The sequence below is a fragment of the Urocitellus parryii genome, chromosome 13, assembly GCF_045843805.1.
Source record: "Urocitellus parryii isolate mUroPar1 chromosome 13, mUroPar1.hap1, whole genome shotgun sequence".
Lineage (NCBI taxonomy): Eukaryota > Metazoa > Chordata > Mammalia > Rodentia > Sciuridae > Urocitellus > Urocitellus parryii.
In genome coordinates this window covers 896,854-918,595 of record NC_135543.1, presented here as the reverse complement: position 1 = coordinate 918,595, position 21,742 = coordinate 896,854, and the positions used below count along the sequence as shown (strand labels likewise).

The window sequence follows — 21,742 nt, the reverse complement described above, 5'->3', positions numbered from 1 at the left end:
GGCTGTGAAACAGACTGCCTTGGAAATGGCCACAGAGACCCATAAGGGACTGACCCACAGCCAGCTAGGTGGCCAGCTTACCCAGAGGTGTAAGGAGTCCAACTCCGCAACAGAGGCCCAGGTGGACTCTGCTGCACAGTGGACTACAGCTAAAAGGGTTAGTTAGTTAGTTAGTTAGTCTCAGCTTTAACTAACTATACACCTGAAGTGGTTAGGACTGTAAGTCTCGTGTTAGAGGTATGTGTGTGTGTGTGTGTGTGTGTGTGTGTGTGTGTGTGTGTTTTTGCGCTTCTTTGTGATACTGGGTATTGAACCCAGAAGTGTTCTACCTCTAAACTATATCCACAGCCCTTCTTTTTATATTTTATTTTGAGATAAGGTCTCAATAAGTTGCCCAGGCTGGCCTTGAAGTTGCAATCCTTCCACCTCAGCCTCCTGAGATCACAGGCGTGGCCACAGTGCCTGGTTTGTGTTATATCTGTCATGTCATCTCCGTCCCTTTCTCCCTCTCTCCCTGAGAGGTGGACTCAGATCCAAGGTGGGCCCAGATCTTTGTCTGCAACTGGGCTTCTACCTAATGGCACCCTAGGCCTCTGCTGCCATGTCAGTAATGGTACAAGCCAGAATTTGGCCTGTTATTCTTTTGTCATTTTTTAATAAAAATATGAAAAATTTTTATGAAAAGCACAGAGATTTCTAAATGTCAGGTGGCAAGATTGTTATCTTCAAGCGTCATCTGCAGCAAGATTGGAAAGAACATGAGAGCCAAGCCAAATGTGCAGCCCTGGCTGCCACACTGCCTCCTCCCTAGTTGTCCCACCCTGGACAGAATCAGCAGGGCAGCTGTACGATCCCTGCCTTGGTGGCATCCCCTGCTGCCCAGAGCTGTGTGTTGGGCATTTGCTGCTCACTGACTCCAGGAGAGACCCACATCCCCTGGAGCCTTTCCAGGCTTGGGGAGGCGCCATATGCCCTGAGACCCAGCATGGCCCCAGGGGAGGTCAGGACCAGGACGGAGGCTCACACTGGAGGGAAGGCTGCCTGTCCAGCCACAGGATGTCCTTGTGGCATTTGCTGTTGCAGTCACGGTGAAGAACTTTGCCTCGGTGGAGAGCCCTGCTTCGGGGTCTGAACTCCTTCCTGCTGTCTTTACCCAGGACCTGCTGCCTAGTGTGGCTTTGGTCACAGAGTGTTATGGCAGTCATGGGACCCAGGAGCTAGGCTGGCCCAGGAACACCTTAGGAGGGGATTTGCCTCCCAGGCTGGTAGCTACAGGGTCCTGGGTATTGGCTTTTGAACTGAGCCAGTCTAAATCCTGAATGGAGCTAGAAGAGACCCAAGAACACACAGGCCTCTTCTTCGAGTTCACCTGCAAAACCATGGTCTTCCATATCCACCTGTGATACAGCCCTGCAAGTGCCCAGATAGCAACATCAGGTTGGCTTTGGCAGGAGTCTCCCAGATATGAGAGGAAGGGTTCCCTCCAGGAAGGCAGCTCCTGCAGAACCCAGAGGAGCCTCATCTGGGCCTGGAGCCCTGCTCTACATCGTGCTGCTGGCTCAGGCACCTGCACAGAGGATGCGGGGGGCTGGGCTCCTGTCTCTGTCCAGTTCTGCATGGGCCAGGGGAGCCAAGGCAGTCTAGCACTCTGTCCTGGCAGAGGCAAAAGTTTTGACTTTTTGTCCCTCTGCTCTCTTTAGAACTTAGACATGGATCCAGCAAGGGTTGGGCTGTGGGCCATGTCACCAACCCTGTGCTGACTCAGTTGAGTCCCGAAGAACCAGGACTTTCTTTTGGGCTAAGCTCCCAGTGATGGCTTCCTTCTCTTCTTTGCCTTGTGGGCCCTGTTCATTGAGATATTTGTCTGCCATTTAAACCGGATCATTCCACAGTTCCAGTACCTTCACACAGTTATGCAGTCATTCCATGCAGCTTTATGACACTACCCCAATGGGCCGACCCCCCGCACTGCAGGAACCCCTTCCTGCGCCTGGCAACCACTGGCCCATTTTGTCTCTATGGCTTTTCCTAGTCTGGACTTTTAATGTAAAGAGGCAGCTATGACATGTGGCCTTTGGTGGCAGGCCTCCTTCATACAGTGTAACATTTCAAGCATGCCTTGTCCTTGTTCCTTTTCATGATCAAGTGACACTCTGCTGTAGGGTGAATCACAGTCCACTAGCACTGGAGAGATATCTTGGCTCTTCCCACCTTTGGCTGTTGTGAATAGCGCTGAGAACATTCCTGTGGGGTTTCTCTGTGGGTTTTCTTTCTCTGGAGTAAATGTCTAGGTGTGAAATTGCTGGGTCAGATGGTAACTCCACATTTAATTTTCTGAGGAAATGTGAGACTGTTTGCCACAGTGAGTACACAGTTTACTCAGTTCCCTTGTAAATAGACTTCCTATTCCCACTCGACCCAAACGGTGAGTGTCCAGGCACGTCCAGGTCCCACCAGGCTTGAGCCAGTGTTGTCAGTCATGACAGCCCCGCGTACTGGGGGGGCTCGGGAGGACCCCGTGCCTTCCTGCTTCTCCAGGCCTGGGCCTTTCTCTCCCTCAGGCACTGCTTCCTTTTCTATTTCACACCACCTCAGACTCTACAACTCAAGATGTCTGTCTGATGACTTGAGCTAGTGTGTGGGTGAGCAGCTCACCTGCCTACCCGTGGCCCAGCTGCGGAGAGAGTGCAGATTATCTGCAGAGGGAAGGTTAGGTGGTCCAGTATCTTCCATCCACCTGCAAACCCCACTTAGAAATATAGAGGGGTTGTTTGAGGGGCAGACCCACCAGGGGGAAGAGAATGGATGAGGACAAACAGCAACAGTGTTCTGAAAGCACACCAGCAGGCCATGAGACGCGACGGCCCGGCAGTCCTGGGAAGGCTGAGTGCCCGCCAGCAGCGGGAAAGCAGGGACTCTGAGAACCCAGCCGGGGCCCAGAGCGCACTCCAGGGGGGCACAAAAGTGAGGTGAAGATTCTATCAAACCAGCTGCTCCAAGTGAGGGGGACATGATGATCCCCACGGGAGGCTCCAGAGCCTTCTAGAACGAGTCCCCCCAAACACAAGTGTATTCCCTTTACAGTCCTGGAGACCAGAAGTTTGAAATCAAGTTGGGTCTCGGGTACCCACCTGTTATCCCAGCGACTCAGAAAGACTGAAGTAGGAGGACCATAAATTCAAGGTCAGCCTGGGCAACTTAGCATGACCCTGTTTCAAAACAAAAAATGATAAAGAGGAGTGGGTGGTAGCTCAGTGGTAAAGTGTGCCTGGGTTTGTTCCCCAGTATTGCAAAAATGAAAAGAAACTCAAGCTGAGGCAGAGCCGTGCTCCTCCCACAGGCACTAGAGAGGACCCTCGCTGTCCTTCTGGATTCTGAGGGCTCCAGGCTTCCTTGCTTCTGGCACCTCAGCTCCACCTCCCCACCCCGTTGCTGCCTCCGAGTTCACAGGGCTATTGCCTCTGTTGTTTTTATAAGGAAGCTGATTGAACTGTGGGTCCAACCAGATGATCCAAGATGACCAGGCCTTGAGACCCTTAACTGAGTCAAAGCCCCTTTTCCAGAGGAGGTTCAAGGTTCCAGGGGTCAGGTGTTAATATCCTTTTGGGTTCATCATTTGGCTTGTTATACCTAGGAAATGCCCCAGATGCAGACCACTGCCACCTTGAGGACACTAGTTTCCAGGGCAGAAGCTGTAGGGAGCACCACAAAGGTGTAGGCAGTGGACGGAACCCAGGGCTTCCACCCTGCTAGGCGAGCACACTGTCCCTGAGCTACACCCCTACCCCAAAAGACCATTCTTTAAGCCCAAGGTGGTGCTTTCTACAGCTGCACTGAAGGCAGGAAAGGCAACACCTTATCCACAGTGCTAAGGTCTGAATGTCCCTCAAATTCATGCGTTGAAACTTGATCCCCATTGTGATAGAACCAAGAGGTGGACCATTCAGGTGATCACGTCAAGAGGGCAGAGCCCTCACTGATGGGCTGCACCACTCATACGAGGGCTGATGGGGTGAGTTAGCTCTCCTGTTCCCATGTGAGGACCAGCCCTCTCCCTTTGGCTCTTTTTGCCCCTTTGCAAGAAGTCCCTCACACAGACCACCTGCTGGTGCCTTGGTCTTGGACTTCCCAGTCTGCAGAATGTGAGAAACAGGTTCCTGTTGTTTAAAAATCACCTAGTTTATGGTATTTTGCTACAGCAGAACAGACGGCAGAGACGGAGTAATTTCCCGTCGCAGTGAGCACCACACTGCTTCTCCAGGATGGAAGCCGTCCAACATGACCAATCTGCCTCCAGACCTGGACACCTCAGAAATGGGCCACAGCAAGGGTGTAGCTGGGTGCTCTGCTGGGAGCTCCAAACAGGCCTCAGTCGGTGGAGCTCCTGCTACAGGGTCCATTGTCAACCTCACGCTTGATGAAGGCCACTTTGTTCATAAGTCCATCAGGCAAGGTCAGAGAGTGGTGGCTATCTTACCTGCTTCCACAGGCCCTTCCTCTCATGACCTTCACGCGGGACACAAGCATCTTCACATGCAGGAAGGTCCACCCCCAGGCCTCCTTATCACCAGTTTTCAACCTGTTTCTTCCAAATTTGGACCACGGGGCCACTGTGCAGTCAACATGCAGACCTCTACCATCTCTTGGGATTCTGCTCACTAGAGGATTTTCTATCACTGCTGACTTTAGTGGACATCCTTGAGTGAGAACCAGTGCTGTGGGCACTGCCTCTGTGTGCCGCCCACTTAGCGCAGTGTGAGGGGCCATTGATGGACAAGGCAATCAGTCATCAGGAATACCCACAGGCCCAAGTGTGGGCTGTGAGCAATTGTGCTGCTGTTCAAACCAACACCTGTGATTCCAGGACCCACTCCAGCATGATCTTGGGCTGTCCATCTGTATGTGACAATGGGTGCTACTGTGAGCAGCCAGCTATAGATACTAGTTGTCAGTGGACCTTTATTTATTTATTTACTTTTATGTTGTGCTGAGGATCAAACCCAGTGCCTCACACATGCCAGGCAAGGGCTCTACCCCTAAGCCACAACCCTAGCCCCGAACACCCAGCTTTTGATCCAGTGGGTCAGACAGCCCCCACATTGTGGAGGGCAGCTCAAGTCACAAGGGCTTGGTCCCCTAAGGGCAGGAACTAGAAATTGTTCCTTAACAGAGTAGTTGAAGTGGGGCATGGGGGCACTCACCTGTAATTCCAGCTACTCAGGAGGCTGAGACAGGAAGATCACAAGTTCAAGGTCAGCCTGGGAATCTTAGAGAGAACCTGTTTCAAAATATATGTATGTGTGTGTATATATCTATCTATATCTATATATATATATATAGGCTTGGGGTGATGTAGCTTAGTGGTAAAGTTCCCAGGTTCAAATCCCAGCACCACAAAAGAAAAAGAAAACTATTTTTTTGTTAAAGATTTCACAACTTTGCTCCAACTCTGAAAGGTCTGTTTTGTTATTCATCCAAAAATTGACATAATTCCCATCTGCCACAAGGTTCAGGCCCCATGGAGTGCACTTGGTCACATGGCCTTCATTACAGAAGGGCTGGCTCCGTAGGCTGGCCTTCTTCAGTAGTTCTGGCCAAAATCCAACATTACTGGCTTATTAAATGACTTCGAATATGAGGCAAGGTGGCAAGCCCAAATGTGGGCATGCTGCCTTCAGAGGCCTATTGGCTGAGTAGTTGTCACACCTGTTTCCAGTAGTACCCAGGAGCCAGTACAGCAGTGCCAGTGGTTGGGTGAGGGAAAGGAAACAGGTTCACATTGCAGCTGCTGATGGGGTGAGGGGCTGGAGCGCACAGTGTCACTGTTGGGTGGGGTGAGGGGCTGGTGTGAACATTCTTAGCTTTTGCATTCGGCAGAGTCAAAGATAGAATGAGTGAAGTCCACTTGTCAATTTCAAGGGCCTTGACAACATGTTGATGGAATGGTCTGTGTTCAAATTGCATAGTTACCAGCCGAGGAGCAAACTGGTAATCAGAAACTGGGAGGAGCAAACTTTCATTTATATTTTATTAATAATGAATGTTTAAAATGAACAAGTAATACAGACAGACTTCAATCCCTAGGTCCTTCATGTCTAGATGTTCATGTTGAGCACGGTTCTCAAATACATGGTCATAACAGATCTACAAGTTATAAAAATGGAATACCATGGAAAGATATTACAAAACAACAAAGCTAACAGACTGGAAACAGACGTGAGAGAGGCGTCACCTTGAAAGCGAGATGGCCTCATTCCAGAACCTAAGGAGAGGCTGTCCTGCTTGAGAGAAGGATGACAAACACACAACAAATCAACCAACATATCTATCCAATTACATATGCTATTATTGGGATAGACTCTGAGGTTGTACCTGAAGGGTTCTTATGTTGAACTTTAAACTGCTTTATAAATTATTAAGAGAATGTAAACTTAATCTGACACTGATGTTTTAGGGGTGGGGCTTTTGGAGGGTGGTTTAGGATTAAATGAGGTCATCAGGGTAGGTAAAGCCTGCACAATTGAGTTCTTTTGACTTTATAGGAAAAGGGTGAGAGGCCAGACACAGACACATGTCACAAGCCATCCATGGGCTGTGCTTGAGCATGTGCATCTGAGCAAATGAGGGGACTGGTCTGGTGTTGCTTTGTTTATTGGGCTGCACAACGCAGTGTGCTCTCCCTTTGCCTGTGATCCCACACAGCATCTGAGATGGGTGTGACTTGCCAAGATGTCAGTCAATCTGCTGACCACAAGACATCACCAAGCAAGACTCCACCCTTTGAGACCCAATCCCTTGCCTTATTTGAGTGAACTTTCTATCAAATGTCCTTTCCCCAATAAATAGAGGGGTTCAGGGTGTGCTTGCTCTCTTGCTTGCCTCTCTTGTTCCCCTTGCTCTCTTTCCAGCGTGGGAGCTGATCTTTGAGGTCGCAGAGCCATCTCTGACCCAGCAATTGAGAAAAAGGTATTTTCATGTTTGTATGGTTTCCTTAGTTATTGATACAGCCAGCTCCTTGAACCTAGCACATCTTGTCAGCCTGGCCAGCTGGCAACAGACACACAGGCATACTTCATCTACACCATGTGAATCCCTGTACCAACTTGGGAATGCCAGTGAGGACATCAGCAGATGCAGGCCCTCAGAATTTTGAGCTAAATAAATATCCCCCTTTAAAATAGTTACCCAGCACTAAGTATGTCATTACAGTAATGAAACACAGATGAATATGTCAACCAATCAACCAACTAATCAATCACATAAAATTGCTTCTAACGATTGCCTAGAGCTTTTTAGCAGGCTGTGGGCCTAGGGGTGGGAAGATGTAGACTCACTACTAAAAAACAAGAATGAACTCAGTTGCCTGCAAAAAAACTCAGTTGCCTGAAACTACCATTACTTGCGTAACACTGAGGGCCTTCAGATGCCCCACTACTGAATCCAAGCCTTTGCCCCAGAGGAAAACAGAAAGTGGGGTCAGACACAAATGCAGCTTACAGGAAAGTTCAGACTCAAGGTATAAAAATAATAGTATTAGTACTTTTCCAAGACATGGTTAGCATAATAGTCTTGACCAATAGCCTTGACCCAAGAGTTATGTAAACCCCTAGACTACTATACCATGTGGCAACCTGCTATTGGGATCCTTTGCCCTGTGGGAGTTATCTTCTTAAATTGTACACCTTTCACTCCTGCCTTCTGTTATTATCCGTGGAGTTCATTCTTCAAATTTGCACCAGAACCCAGAAAGAAATTGGTGGTGAGCAGCTAGGGTCTACTGTGGCACTGGAGGGCATAATCCACCATTAAGAGCTGCAGCATGCCACTTGATGGTAGTGGGGAACTTTCAGAGCTGATGCTGGCAGGCATCCCCTCTTGTGATTAGCTGCTAACAATAAAATGGGCTTTCTGGGCTGCAGACCCCACCCACAATCAGAAACAGAAAATCTAATTTCATTTCAGACTCTGATTTCAATAGGACTGAATTCAGAACTGAAAATACAAATAACAGCGACACTACCAAACAGGGAGCTGTAAGGAGGGGTGTTATGGTTTAGATGTGGTGTCCCTCAAAAGCTCACTGTGAGACAATGCAAGGTTTGAAGAAATGATTGGATCACAGCCTTAATCTAATCAGTGAATGGATCCCCGATGGAATGATTAACCTGAGTGGTAATGGGGGTAGGTGAGGTGTGGTTGGAGGAAGTGGTTCTTTGGGGATGTGGCTGTGGGGTATTTATTTTGTATCTGGAGATGGAAGTCTCTTTTCCTGTTTCTGATCATTATATGAGCTGCTTCCCGCTGTCACACTCTTTTACCATGTTCTGCCTCAGCTTGATCCCCAAGGAATGGAGCCAGCCTTCTATGGACTAAGACCTCTGTAACTGTGAGCTTTTAAACTTTTCTTCCCCAAAATTGTTCTGGTCAGATCTTTTAGTCACAGCAGCAAAAAAGCTAAAACAAGGTGACAAGGAAGAACAGCGTAATGGATCAAAGAACAATTCTCTCTCACAAAGGCAAATGGGGACAATATTCAGAAAGGATATTTATTTGTAAACCTGGAATAAGGGAACCTTTCTGCCGTCAACTGTTTTAGCAGGAGTTCTAGTGGATGGAAAGTTTTATAAAGTAAGGACATACTGAAACTTCCACTAAGATGGGAGTTTTGGAAGTATGTGAGATGTTCTAATGGGTCTTCAAGTATATTCAGTTCTTGGTTGAAAAGGGCAAATGAGCAGTCTGGAATGTTCAGAGCAATGGATAGACTAGACCATGGGATACCCAAATAGCCAGTAAACATTACTTCTCCATTTGTATGCACTTCTGGAAGAGATCAGCATTTGAGTCCTGGGGCTAAGTAGAGCAGACCGCCCTCCTCTATGTTGGTGGGATTTGGTGGGAATCATCCCGTGCACTGACAGCCCAGGAAGGTTGAATTAGCTGTGCCTGTTTGAGCTGCAAACTGATATTTCTTGCCTTTGGAGCTCCTGGTTCTTGGCCTGCTGGAATCTATACCCCTGGCCTTCCTAGGTCTCTAGCAGGTAGCTCGTGGTCTGGTTCTCTCTAGAAAACCCCAGCACAGTGTCCTTGTGAGAAGTGACTGCCATGGCTTGCAGGTTCTCAGAGGGCACCTCTCTTCAAGCTCCCCTGGAACACTAAAGACAATGGCTTGCTGGAGTGGGAGAGGGTTCACGAACACCTTTAAGTCCTACTGTTCTTGATTTTGGAATATAAAGCCCGTTCACTAAACACAGACAGCTTAAAAATAAGACCATACGCTAGGTCAAGAAGTGAACCTCAACTTTAAAACAGGAAAACAAATCGGACCAAAATTTTAAATTAGAAATTAATAACGTGTTTAAATAAAAACTAACAAGAAAACGGCAAAGCTCTTGACTCTTTGAAGACTTAACTGTTCCTTCATGGAAAGAAATTTAAGGTGATAAAAATCTAGCCAAAATTTTTTCTTAACCATAGGAGAAAACTAAATAAGTTTGCGTGGAGAAAAGCCTGAGAACCGAATGCAGTGGGAATCAAAGATGAAAGGAACTCAAGGAACCGGGGAACTAGGGGAGAAGACCGAAGCAGAAGGGGGCGCGGGGCGCTGGAGGCAGGGGCTGGGGAGGCCCCGGGAGGCCAGGCCAGTCGCGCCCCGCAGTCTCAACGCTGGCCGAGCCCGGCGCAGGAGCCGGGTACCGGGCTGGGCCTGCCCGGCAGGTAGCCTCCGCGTGATTCTCCCTGCAGCCGGGCTTCCCGGACACGGGTGTACACGCCTCCCACACGGGCTGGGCTTCTGCGCGAGAGCGGGGAGAGCGCCGGCTCGCTCCCGGAAGACACCCAGCACGCACGCGCAGCTGCGCGCGGCCAGGGACGCCACGCCTCCGAGACGCGGCTCAACGCCTGGCAGGGTCCAGGCCCGGCGCGCGACGGGGGCGGAGCCTCACACGGTCACGCCCCGCCGCTCAATGACGCCATCGGGCGGCGACCGCGGCGGGGCCGGGAGGCGCACTGAGCCGCCTCGGACCGGGCTGGGGCTGAGGGACGAGGGCGGGGAAAGAGTCGCCAAGTCGCCGCGGAGAACGGGGCGGGCTGGTGGAAACATGGCGGACCAGATCCCTCTGTATCCGGTGCGCAGCGCAGCGGCGGCCGGCCACAAGCGCGCGGCCTACTACAGCGCCGCGGGGCCCGGGCCGGGGGCCGACCGGCGCGGCAGGTAACTGCGCGGCCCGACCCTCCGCGCCGCACGGGCGGGGCCGGCTTCGGGCCCGGCGCCGCCCTCCCGGCGAGCCCGGAACTTAGTTGAGAGTCGCAGAGGCCGCTGCTCCGGCTGCGCCGGGCGCGAGGGGCCCGCGGAGCGCTCGCTGGCGCCGAGCGTGGCCCTCGGGAGCGCGGAAGGGAGGTGGAGGCGCGGAACGGTTAAGTAGCTGACGGGGCCGCCGCTGCGGCCGGGAGGACGTGTGTGACCCAGGGGCGAGGCGGGCTCCTCGCGGGCTCCTCGCGGGGCTGCCTCCACGCCGCTCAGGATCGCGCCCCTCGCGCCACGGAAGTGAGCTGTTGTAAAGGAAGAGGCGTCAAGACTGCAGTTCTACCAAATAAACTCCCAAGTGTTACCTCTTCCAGCTATCAGAATTTTATTTTCTTTATTGCAGAGGTATTGAAGAAATAACCCATGATGCGCGGAGGAAAAAAATACGGATTTTACCCCATATCATATCTTAGCCATTTTACTTCAGAATTTCAGCTTTGCAGTTCTTTTTTGACTGAGACTAACATGCGATCAGAAGAGTTCATATTATGTAATGTGAGAGCTGAATTCGCCCCTGGTCTGTTTATTCACTAGTCGTTTCATCTTAGGCACCTTAAACTTCCCTCGTTTGTAAAAGGATGGGTGATATTTTTCTCACGGAGAACCAATGAAAGATGTCCTTTTTCAAGGTGCTTTCCTGGAAGTGCGTTCTCCAGAGCTGTCATTTCTTCTTTCCCCCTTGATGTTAGCTTTAAGAGTGATTGCATTAGTAATTATCTAAGCATTTAATTTTAGGATATAAATATTTGGAAGTATGCCAGCTTTCAAAACAAGGTTTTTCGTCACATCTTGAGTCTATTATTTTATGTCATTTGGTGCATACACACCCAAAATTTCGTGTCTTGCGCATGTGTTGACCTTTTGTGTTGTTATGTACCATTCCTTTCATAATTTTCTTTCACTCTTAAATCTACTAGGTATTAGAGTAGTACTCATGCACTTTTGAATTAATGTTTGCATAGTGCCAGCTTTCAGTCTACATACTTTGTTCAACTTGAGGTGAAGTTTCTTGTTGGGTCTTGGTTTTTATCCATAAAGTAATTATGATACATTAGGATTAAGTGTGGCATTTTTCTGTTTCTTCTGATTTCTCATTTTCTTGTGTTTTCTCTTTTCTGTCTTCTTTTGTGTTACTTGAACAATTTTTGGTATATGTACAGTGTTTTGAGTGTAGATCTTTGTATGGTTTTCAGGTGTTTGCTCTGGCTATCACCGTATGCATTCAACTTACTGCTATGATGTGTTTTTATCACCATTTTACCTATTCTTCCATTCAGGGTTAGCATTTGGCCACCTGTTTAGACTTAGCACATGGGTCTTGGCCTACATTTGTGGTTTGTAGTTTTAATGACAGTGTGTTGTGCATTTTGGACTGCTTCAATTTAGGTGGTGTCATTGGTCTCTCTTGTGTTGCATGATGGGGAAGAGTGATTTCCCCAGGCCTAGTGTCTCTTGGTAAGAGTTGACAGTGTCAGGCTCCATGGGATAGAGAGACTTCCTTGGTGAGGCACTGGATGTGGTTGTGTCCCCTCCACATGTGCCACCAGCCTGTATTGGTGTCTCTGAGTAGGAGGCAGGAGTCTGAGCACCCCTATTGCAGAGGCTTTCCATGGCAGAATCCTGCTTGGTGGTGCTCCCTGGCCTGCTGGTGCTCCCTGCCTATCCTGGAGTCTTGGAGTAGGGCAAGGCATGGGGGAGGGAGGTGCTGTAAAAGAGGCTTCTTGGACTGGGCCTCTTGGTTGATGGGTAGCACTTGTCAGTGCTACTTGGCTGTCTCACTGGTGGGAGAGGGGAATCTCAGGGTTTCAGGACACAGAGATTTACAGGACTAGCTGGTTGTTGTGGCATGGTTCCCATGATGGTGCCTACATCCCTCAGTATCCCTGGTGGGAGAGAACAGCCTCAGGCTCCCCCATATGACATTCCTTGACTGCTTACCAGTTTCTAGCTGGTGATGCTGTACTCTCATGATACTGTGATCCTGTTCTATTGGGGTGTGGGGAACGAGCTTTCTTGGCTCCCTTCTCTAGCATGGTTGAAGTTAGGGGCACTGGGCCTGTGGTGCTTTATTCTGTTGCGGGGAGAACACATGAGAGACATGACGCTGTTGCTTCAGCCCAGGTCTCCAGCCAGCCTGCCTTCCTCTCACTGCTGTGGTCTTGGCACTTTTCAGAACTCTCATTTGTGTCTTGCTTTGTTCCAGTTTATTTATTTACAGTTGGACTTATTGGGGAGTGTCAGGGAGAAATGCCATTTTGTCTGGACCAGAAATTATGCTTCTGTGTTATTTTTTGAAATTGGGTTGGTTTTATTTTATCATGATATGCGTATGGTTTTATTTTATCATGATACACATATAGTTTAAAAATAAAGTGGTGCTAAAAGGCTTATAATAAAACATTATAATTGCTCCATTTACTCAGTTGCCCTCACCCTATTTTTTTTAACCCCAGTGGCAGTTACTTGGGACCCTTGTAGCTGGTGTTTTGTTTTTTTTTTTTTTTTGGTACCGGGTACTGAACTCAGGGGCACTCAACCACTGAGCCACATCCCCAGCCCTGTTTTGTTTTTTATTTAGAGTCAGGGTCTGACTTTTTTATTTAGCGCCTTGCTTTTGCTGAGACAAGCTTTGAACTCATGATCCTCCTGCCTCAGCCTCCCAAGCTGCTGGGTTTATAGGTGTGCTCTAGCTGTTTCTTAAAACCACTACACTTCTGAAGTCATTCTTTATTCCAGCTGCTGTTAGTGCAGAATTAGGTAACTCCTGCCACACTCATATAGTGCATAGCAGAGATTCCACTCTATTCTATGACTTATCTTCTCAGATGTGTCTTTGTCAATAGTGGCAGTGATGATTAGATTTTACCATTTTCCTGGTCTCCTGAGTTGGGAAGTGTTCTCAACTCTTCTTCTTTCTGCAAGATATTGTTTTTATTCTTTTTAAATGTTTGGTGGATTTGCCAGCAGAACTATCTGAGCATTGGAAATTTCTTTTTTTGGATGTTTTCAATTTATGAATTCAGTTTCTTTATAGTTATTGGGCTCTTCTCACTTTTTACTCCATAGTAGGAGAGTTGTGATAGTTTGTGATTTTTTTTTGTGAGGAATGGTTCCATTTGATAGAAGTTACCAGGTTTATGTGTAGATGTGTAGAGTTGTTCATGGTGTTTGCCTGTTATTCTTTTGATGTTTCTTTAAGATGTTGGTGATATGTACACCCCCCACCCCTACCCATTTTTTTTTCTTTTTCTTTCTGGTACTGGAGATTGACCCTAGGGCCTTGTGCATGCTGGATAAATGTTCTACCATTGAGCCACATCTCCAGCCCAGCCAGCTGGACTGCCTATGAACTTGTTATCCTCCTGACTCAGTTTCATGAGTAGCCGGATTACATTTATGCACCAGCATGTCTGGTTTATTTTTGCACTCTTTAACGGGTTTTTTGATATACTTCTCATACAGACAGTTCACCCATTTAAATGTATAATTCTGTGGTTTTGAGTATATTCATAAGTACATGTATCACCTCTTATCCTGCAGCTTCCACTCCACCCTTCATTTTTATTTCCTTCACCCAGCCACCTCTGAATTTATAGATCTTTTTTTTTTATTGTGGTAAAACGTAACATAAAATTTATCATTTTAACTATTTTTAAACATACTTTCTTTTTTGTGGTACTAGGGATTGAACCCAGGACCTTGTTCTCAGTGTCGTTTTTATTTTATTTTGAAAGAGGGTCTGGCTAAATTGCCCAGGCCAGCTTGTGATCCTCCTGTCTCAGCCACTTGGGTAGCTGGGATTATAGGTGTGTGCTACCACGCTTAACTCTTTAAGTATACTGTTGACTTATAACAAATCACTAATTTCATGCTTCAAAACTGAAATGATTTAAAATTGATATAAAGTTTTCTATCAAAACTATTTTTCTAATTTTTCTGTTTTGGGAACTATGTGCAACCTATAGAATACATCTGAAAAATAAAGAGTGTTAGTGTATTGTCTTACATATACAGAAAACAAAGTTTAATATTATCAGGCTGGAATCTACACACTGGCAAGGGAATGCTTCATAGCTTTAGTAGATGGAAAGACAGCTTTGACATAGACTTTTCTTTGAAAACCTCTCTCCTCAGGCAATGTAAAATTGACATTTTGTTCTTGTTATGTATAAGAAATTATAATTACGTATTTTAAAGGTTTTCAGGTTTTCCTTGAAGTGAAATTATTTTTCTTTCACTAGAATTATAACAGTTTAGGACACAATATATTTAAAAGATAAGGCTGGTAAATAATTATAGCTTACATAAAAATTTTCTTCATTGGGTTTAAAATATAAACCCAAAATTCCAAGGGAAGAATTATGTATGATTTGATGGGCTGGGATTGTGGCTCAGTGGTAGAGCACTCGCCTAGCATGCATGAGGCACTGGGTTCAATCCTCAGTACCACATAAATATAAAATAAAGATATTGTGTCTACCTAAAACAAAAAAAAATTTAAAAAAGAATTATGTATGATTTGTGTATGGTTTAATAATTATTAAAAAGCTCAACATCACATTATTTTTGCTATCATCAAAGGTGAATATGGTCCTTTTTCAAATGCCAGTAAATAAGTGAAATCAAAGTTCACTGGGCTTCTAATTACATTGTCATTTGAGGTATCAATTTTTCTCACATGGTGAATGTGTGAAGAGTAAGGCATTTTTAAATTTGGTGTCACATTTCTGTGTTTTAAGTGATAACTATAACATTCAAGTTAGCTTTGTGGTTGAAAAAAGAATGAAGGACATCAAACATTTTAATTTTGCTTTTTCATGTATGTTAGTACTTTTTTGTTTTTAGTTGTAGATGGACACAATACCTTTATTTTATTTATGTTTTATGTGGTGCTGAGCATTGAACCCAGTGCTTCACACATGTTAGGTGAGCACTCCACCACTGAGACAGAACCTCAGCCCTTCTTTACTTTTTCTACCAGCATGGGTGTTGGCCCTGCCTAAGGGCATTTGCAATATTGTAAGAGTTAACCTTCAATGTTGAAAAAGAGTCTAGTGCAGAGGACAGATGGCTATTGTCTGATTACCTGCAAAATATTAGTTTTTCTTGGTAGATGTAACAGTATTTTGTAATGCTAGGTTTCTTATTCTCAGATTTCTTTGTTAGTCAGCATTTTGTTCCTGTGACTAACATTGTTGACAAGAACAACTTAGAGGAGGAAAAGTGTTTCTGAGCCTCATAGTTTCAGAGGTTCGGTCCATGGTTGGCCAGTTCTATTGCCCTGGGCCCAAGGTGAGGCAGGACAAGGTGGTAGAAGGGCATGGTCATGGAGGAAAGCTGCCAGGAAACATATATCGCAAATGAGGATCCAGGGACATAATGTAATCCCCAGGCAGGGTATGTTGTCCAGCTACACCTCACCTGCCTATATTTACCACACAGTAATCCATTCACATTACTAATCCATCAAATGGATTAATCCATCAATTAGCTTATAGGTCTCCTAAATCATTTCACCTCTGAACATTCCTGCATTGTCTAACATAAACTTTTAGGGGATATCTCATATAGGGTCTATGCAGTATTTTTTCTGATTCTTTAAAATTTATAATGATTTAATAAATATTTTACCAGTTGTGAAGATGAAACTTTTCCTTCACTATGATAGTTCACAATTGAAGGGGTTTTCTTTTCCTCTTTCTATACAGAATAATTCAGTTTTTCATTCTTTTTTTTTTTTTTTTTTTTTTTGGGGTGTGTGTGTGAGTGAGTGAGTGTGTATATGTAGTACTGGGGTTTGAACCCATGGTCTTGCACATGATAGGTGAGTACTGTACCACTGAGCTAGATCCTCTGCCCCCAGAATGAGTCTTTTTTAAAAATATCTTTTAGTTGTCAATGGACCTTTATTTTATTTATTTATACATGGTGCTGAGAATCAAACCCAGTGCCTCACACATGCTAGGCAAGCGCTCTACCACTGAGCTACAACTCCAGCCCCAGAATGAGTCTTAAGACAGTATTTAATTGCTAAGGCCTGTGATTCCTTAGAATTAAAGAAATTTTCGTAGAGGTTTATAAGAATTTCCTTTAAAAAGGATCCATAATTCACTCAAGTATAAAAATCTTTAGACCTTCCAGAATCGGAATATGTCCTTAACTTTCCTATACGTGACAGTATTAACATGATTGGAAGAGGCAATTGGAGTATGTGTCCTGAGTTAGTAGGCCATGAATCTTCAAATTTCTAATTCACATGTTTGTCTCAATTTATATATAGCATTGGTATAATTTCTTCAAGAAATTGGTATGCAGGTTTCTTATAGAACCTTTGAGAAATTGCTAACTCAAATTTACTGTATATACAGTCAACATGGGGGATCACTTCTTAGTTCAAGGGGGTGGCAATTCCTTCTTCCTTTTGCTCGTTTTTGTTAGTAAGGTCAAGGCATATTTTATAGTTGTTTAATTAATTAATTAAATAATTAGCTGCTGCTTTTTCTTCATTTGTCACAGTCTGCTTTGTGCTGTTTTAACAGAATATCGGAGATTGGGTGATATAGAGAATAGAAACTTGATTGTCCCCAGTTTTGGGGGCTGGGAAGTCCAAGATGAGGGTGCTGGGCTTCTGATCAGAGCCCTTCTTGCTATGTCCCCACGTGGCAGAAGAGCAGAAGAGAATGAGCCCATCTGTAAACTTTTAAAACTGACATTAGGGCTGGGGTTGTGGCTTGGAGGTAGAGTGCTTGCCTACCATGCGTGAGGCACTGGGTTTGATCCTCAGCACCACATAAAAATAAAAAATATTGTGTCCACCTATAACTAAAATATAAATACTAAGAAAAACCCTGACATTAACCCATTATTAGGACACAGGCCTCATGACCAAAACATCTCCCTTAGGCACTACCTTCAAACGATGGTGCAGTGGGATTTAACCTTTATCACATGATTTTGGAGAGAACAAAAAAATTAAAACCAGAATGAATACCTGCTGCTGTAGGAGGAGTTTTGATTTCTCAGCAGTTCATGTAGTTTGCTACTTACTGGTGATTTCTAGGTGACATTGAACTTGGTAGCTTCATGTGATGCGGGAGATATGCGCATTTCTTTGTAACAAATTCTTTTGCTTTCTCTATTAATATGCAAGCAAAAGGGAAATGTTTATTTTTCTTAAAGAAGTTTTGAGCATTAGGCATATTTTAAATGTTTCTCCTTTTAAAATAAATTGACTTCTCAGAAATAGTTTTTATCCTAATGGAAACAATAAGGCTGTTAGATACTTGAGGTAAAATGTGAATTTAAGCTAGTTATTGCATTGACCTACTTTTACTTAGAAGCATGTAAATTATGTCTTCCAGAGCTTGAGTGTTCTGTTGAAAGTTCCCAGTTCTTTTAAAGCCTTTGGCAGCAGCTAAGGTAGTTGTCCTCTTTCCTTAGCTTGGCAGTACTCTTGGGTTTGTATCATCTGTTGTCGTCTTTGTTCACATTGTTTTTACTCATTTAAGAAATATGTTTCCAGAATTATACTTAATTGCTGGAAACGTTGATTTTTCTTGAGTGACAAACCAATTAAGTGTGTATGACACCAGGCAACAAAAGACACTTAAGATTCTCTGCTTACTCTGTCTTGAAGAAATCCATTATTCATCATCTTATTGTGTTTAAATACTGAGGTGAAATTTTCAATACAATAGGAAAATTGCTTTGAAAATGGAATAAATTGCTTGCAGTTCAAAGGCTGCGTTTCTATAGTTGAGGTTGCTAAACATGATGTTGCTCATATTCTTTATCTTCCAGAACACATCACTCTGCTTTTCCAGCGTTAAATGTGGTGAGATTGTGACTTATGCTAAAATGTGACATGATTGCCCAGAAAACTTAATGAAAAGACTTAAAAATCTGATTTTGGATATAATGTTATAATATATTTAAGTGGTGTTTGAAATTTTTCACATTTTTGTATCAGTATTCATTTTCTAGGTGCCTTTTTTTTTGGTACTGGGGTTTGAACTTAGGGACACCCAACCACTGAGCCGCATTCCCAGTCCTATTTTGTATTTTTATTTAGGGTCTCACTGAGTTGCTTAGCAACTCACTTTTGCTGAGGCTGGCTTTGAACTCATGATCCTCCTGCCTCAGCCTCCCGAATGACTTTAAATGTTGTAATCCTATGCAGAGAAGTTACATAAGAAGTTACATAAAGGAAACAGTTTATTTTGGGCTCACGTCTTCACAGATCATGTAATTTTTGCCTGGATAATCTAAAATGTCATTTGCATGTTGTAAGGATATTCTCTGATGGTATCTAGAGTAGTTGGAGTTGTTGGTGGAAGATGGTATGGAGACAAAAAAATGAGTAGCATTTTCTTCTCTTTTTTAATATTTTTTTTAGTTGTAGATGGACACAATGCTTTTATTTTTATGTGGTGCTAAGCCCCGAACCTAGTACCTTACATGTGTTGGGCAAGAGCTCTACTACTGAGCCCCAAGAATAGCATTTTTATTGGTGAATTAGAATGTTCAAAGAGGGTGAAAACAAGTGACTACTATTTCTCTTAGCATAGTTAGGTCGAACAGAAGTTCTTCTATCATTTTTAGTGACAGTATGGTGTTCCATCGTATACTTAACCAGTTCTTTAAACATTAATGCTTTTTCCTTTTCCTTGGTTACTCTTTCAAGCAGCATGGTATGGGGATGATCATCTTTGAAGATACATCTTGTGCACATTTAATTTCCATGGGCAATTAGAACCTCTAGTTGGCTTGTGATGCTGCTTCACAAATTGTTCACTGCTCTTGCTGCTACTGTGGGTGTCCTTCCAGGCAGACACTATGGGACACACTGGTAATCCCAGCGACTCGAAGGCTGAGGCGTGAGGATTGCATGTTCAAGGTTATCCTGGGCACTTTAGCAAGACCTTTTCCCAAAGTAAAAATAATTAATAAAAAGGGTGGTAGAACACCTGTTTAGGATGAATACCTGGGTTCTAGTCTCAGTACCCCCCAATTTTTTTCCCCACTTGACAGTCAAAATATTATCCCTTCTTGTTTGAATTTATATTACTTAAAAGACCTTTTTGGAAACAAATTATTTCTACACATGAGACCTTTTAATGGCTTCCCATTATGCCTGAAACAATACTGAAACTCTTGGTACCTTTCTAGCACTGTGTTCCTGGTCCTGCCCATCTCTTTAGCTGCTGTCCTTCTGCCCAAGGTCTCTGCAGTCCTCACTGGTCTTCCTAGATCTTTAGTGGATGGCTGCTCTCCATAGGTGTTACCTCTTAGGAGGACCTCCTAGGTGATCCAAGGAAGACCTTTCCAGTCACTTCCATTCATGCCACCCTGCCTGTTGTTCTAGTATTTTTCTCTGTAATTGACTGACTGTGTACTTCCTGTTACCCTGCAGGATTGGAGCTTTAGAGGAGAGGGCCTTGCTGTCAATTGCTTTTTTTTTTTTTTTTTTTCTTATGCTGCAAGTATTTCCCCCAATGTCTGATTTGCTTTAAAATTATTTTTCTTCAGGCATCTGAAGTGTTTGGCCTGCTATCTGGCCGTGTTCAGTACTCAGTAAATTTTTCAGTTCTTGTCAGTTGTGTCCATTTTCCCTGGCCCTCAGGAATTGTTGTTTTGGTTTTGGTCCTTGGTTTGAGTAAGGAGCCTATTCTCCCCAAATTTGATGTCATGAAGGAACTTGCCCTTTTTTGCTTTGAGTGTGAGGATTTGTTTTTTCCTCTTTGGCTTACAGCTTATTTGTAAATGTAGTCCTCGCCCCCCCCCCCCCAAAGTATATATGGATTTCAGAAAAATCTTTCAATTAATAATGATTAAAATCCATTGTGATGACAGAGCCCATTTTATGTGATTTTAGTTATCTGTTAGGGTTGGTGTTCTGACCCAGGATAGGATCTGTGGGTGAGTGATTTCTTTGTGTATTTGAAGAGAACAGTATTATGCTGTTATGGGTAGTGTTTCCTATAAATGCCGGTTAGGTTAGTTGCTGATGTGGGTTGTACCTTTACATCCTTTCTGATTTTTCTCTTTCCAGTCAGTTATTGAGAGAAGAGTTTTAGTCTTTAAGTACCACTGGATTTCCCTTCCATTTGTATTAGCATTGCTTCATGTGCTTTGAAGCTTTGGGCCTGGCTAGGTGCATATACATGTATAATTGCTAGATCTTGTTAGTGATTTAATTCTTTTATCATCTGTGATGTCTTCCTTCATTCTGGCAAGTTTTTTTTTATGTTAATATGGCTATTTAGTTTTCTATTAGTGTTTGCATCACACATTGTTTTCTATCCTTTTATTCTCTAAGATCTTTTGATACATATTGTGTTATAGTTAAGTACTTCCAGTAGGTGGTGATTTTTGTACTCCAGAGACATTTTTCATTGTCCTGCCAAGGCAGTGATTCTGTTCAACATTCTGCATGCACGGGGCAGACCCCCACAGTAAAAAATTCTGTGGCATGAGTTGCAGTGTAGGTGGCTGACTCTCCACTCTCTGCTCAGCTTACCATCCTACCACTTCATATGAACTGTGGAGTGCCTGCTCCTTATGTTGTATGGTCACTTGTATTCCAGCCTCTTCACATTGAAAACAATGATTGATATACTTCTTGTTTTGAATAGTTATTCTTGTCTTAAAAGACCTTTCTGTTGCTCTTTTTTTTTTTCCTGGAGTTCTGGGTTCCTTCTGATATTATATTTTCTTCATCCTGAGACTTGCTTTGGCATTTTTTAGGGCAGATCTGCTGCTGAAAACAAACTTTCTGTTTTCCCTTATCTGAGAATGTCACTGTCTTGTAGGATGTAGCATTCTAGGTTGGCAGCTCCTTTCTTTCTGTTCCCCTGGGGGCTGGGGTTGTGGCTCAGCAGTAGAGCGCTTGCTTGTGCAAAATAAAGGTATTGTGTCCAACTACAACTAACAGATAAATATTAACCCCCCCCCCCCAAAAAAAAAAAAAAACAACCAAAAAACAAAGAACATTAGTTCCTCTGTCTTTTGGGCCTCTGATGATCCTCCACCAGAGAGATGCCCCCATGCATTTGAATGGATGTCCCTGGCTCTGTTGGTTTGAAATACTCATCTTACTCCTTACGTGTATGTTAAGGATTTCAATATTCTCTTAGTTATGTTTTTGTTATAGGTTCTAGCTGGTTCTTTTTATGGCTACTTAGCTGAGAGCAGTGGCACATGACTGTAATCCTAGTAACTCAGAAGGCTGAGGCAGGATGATTACAAGTTCAAGGCCAGCTTGGGCAGTTTAGTGAGACCCTCTCTTGAAAACAAAAGAACTTTGGAACTACTTGGGATGTAATTCAGTGGTAGAGTGCCCCTCAGTTGAGTCTCTAGTAATGCAGTAAAAACCAATAAAAACAAAAACAGAAAATGGATTTTGGAGATTGTGAGGAGAGATTTCAATTTCAGTGA

At 44.4% G+C, this 21,742-nt stretch overlaps 1 protein-coding gene across 5 annotated transcripts in view; it reads left to right on the top strand.

Moving 5' to 3' along the window:
• Window positions 1-10,010: 10,010 nt before the first annotated feature.
• Window positions 10,011-21,742, top strand: part of Atp9b (ATPase phospholipid transporting 9B) — a 258,083-nt gene continuing 246,351 nt past the window's right edge. For all 5 annotated transcript variants that reach the window (XR_003302966.2, XM_026412454.2, XM_026412453.2 and 2 more), the window contains exon 1: window positions 10,011-10,213. Coding sequence is in view for 4 of the 5 variants with exons in the window: in XM_026412454.2 (XP_026268239.1) it covers window positions 10,101-10,213 (113 nt within the window). In the remaining variant the exon portion in view is untranslated. The remainder of the gene's footprint in view (window positions 10,214-21,742) is intronic.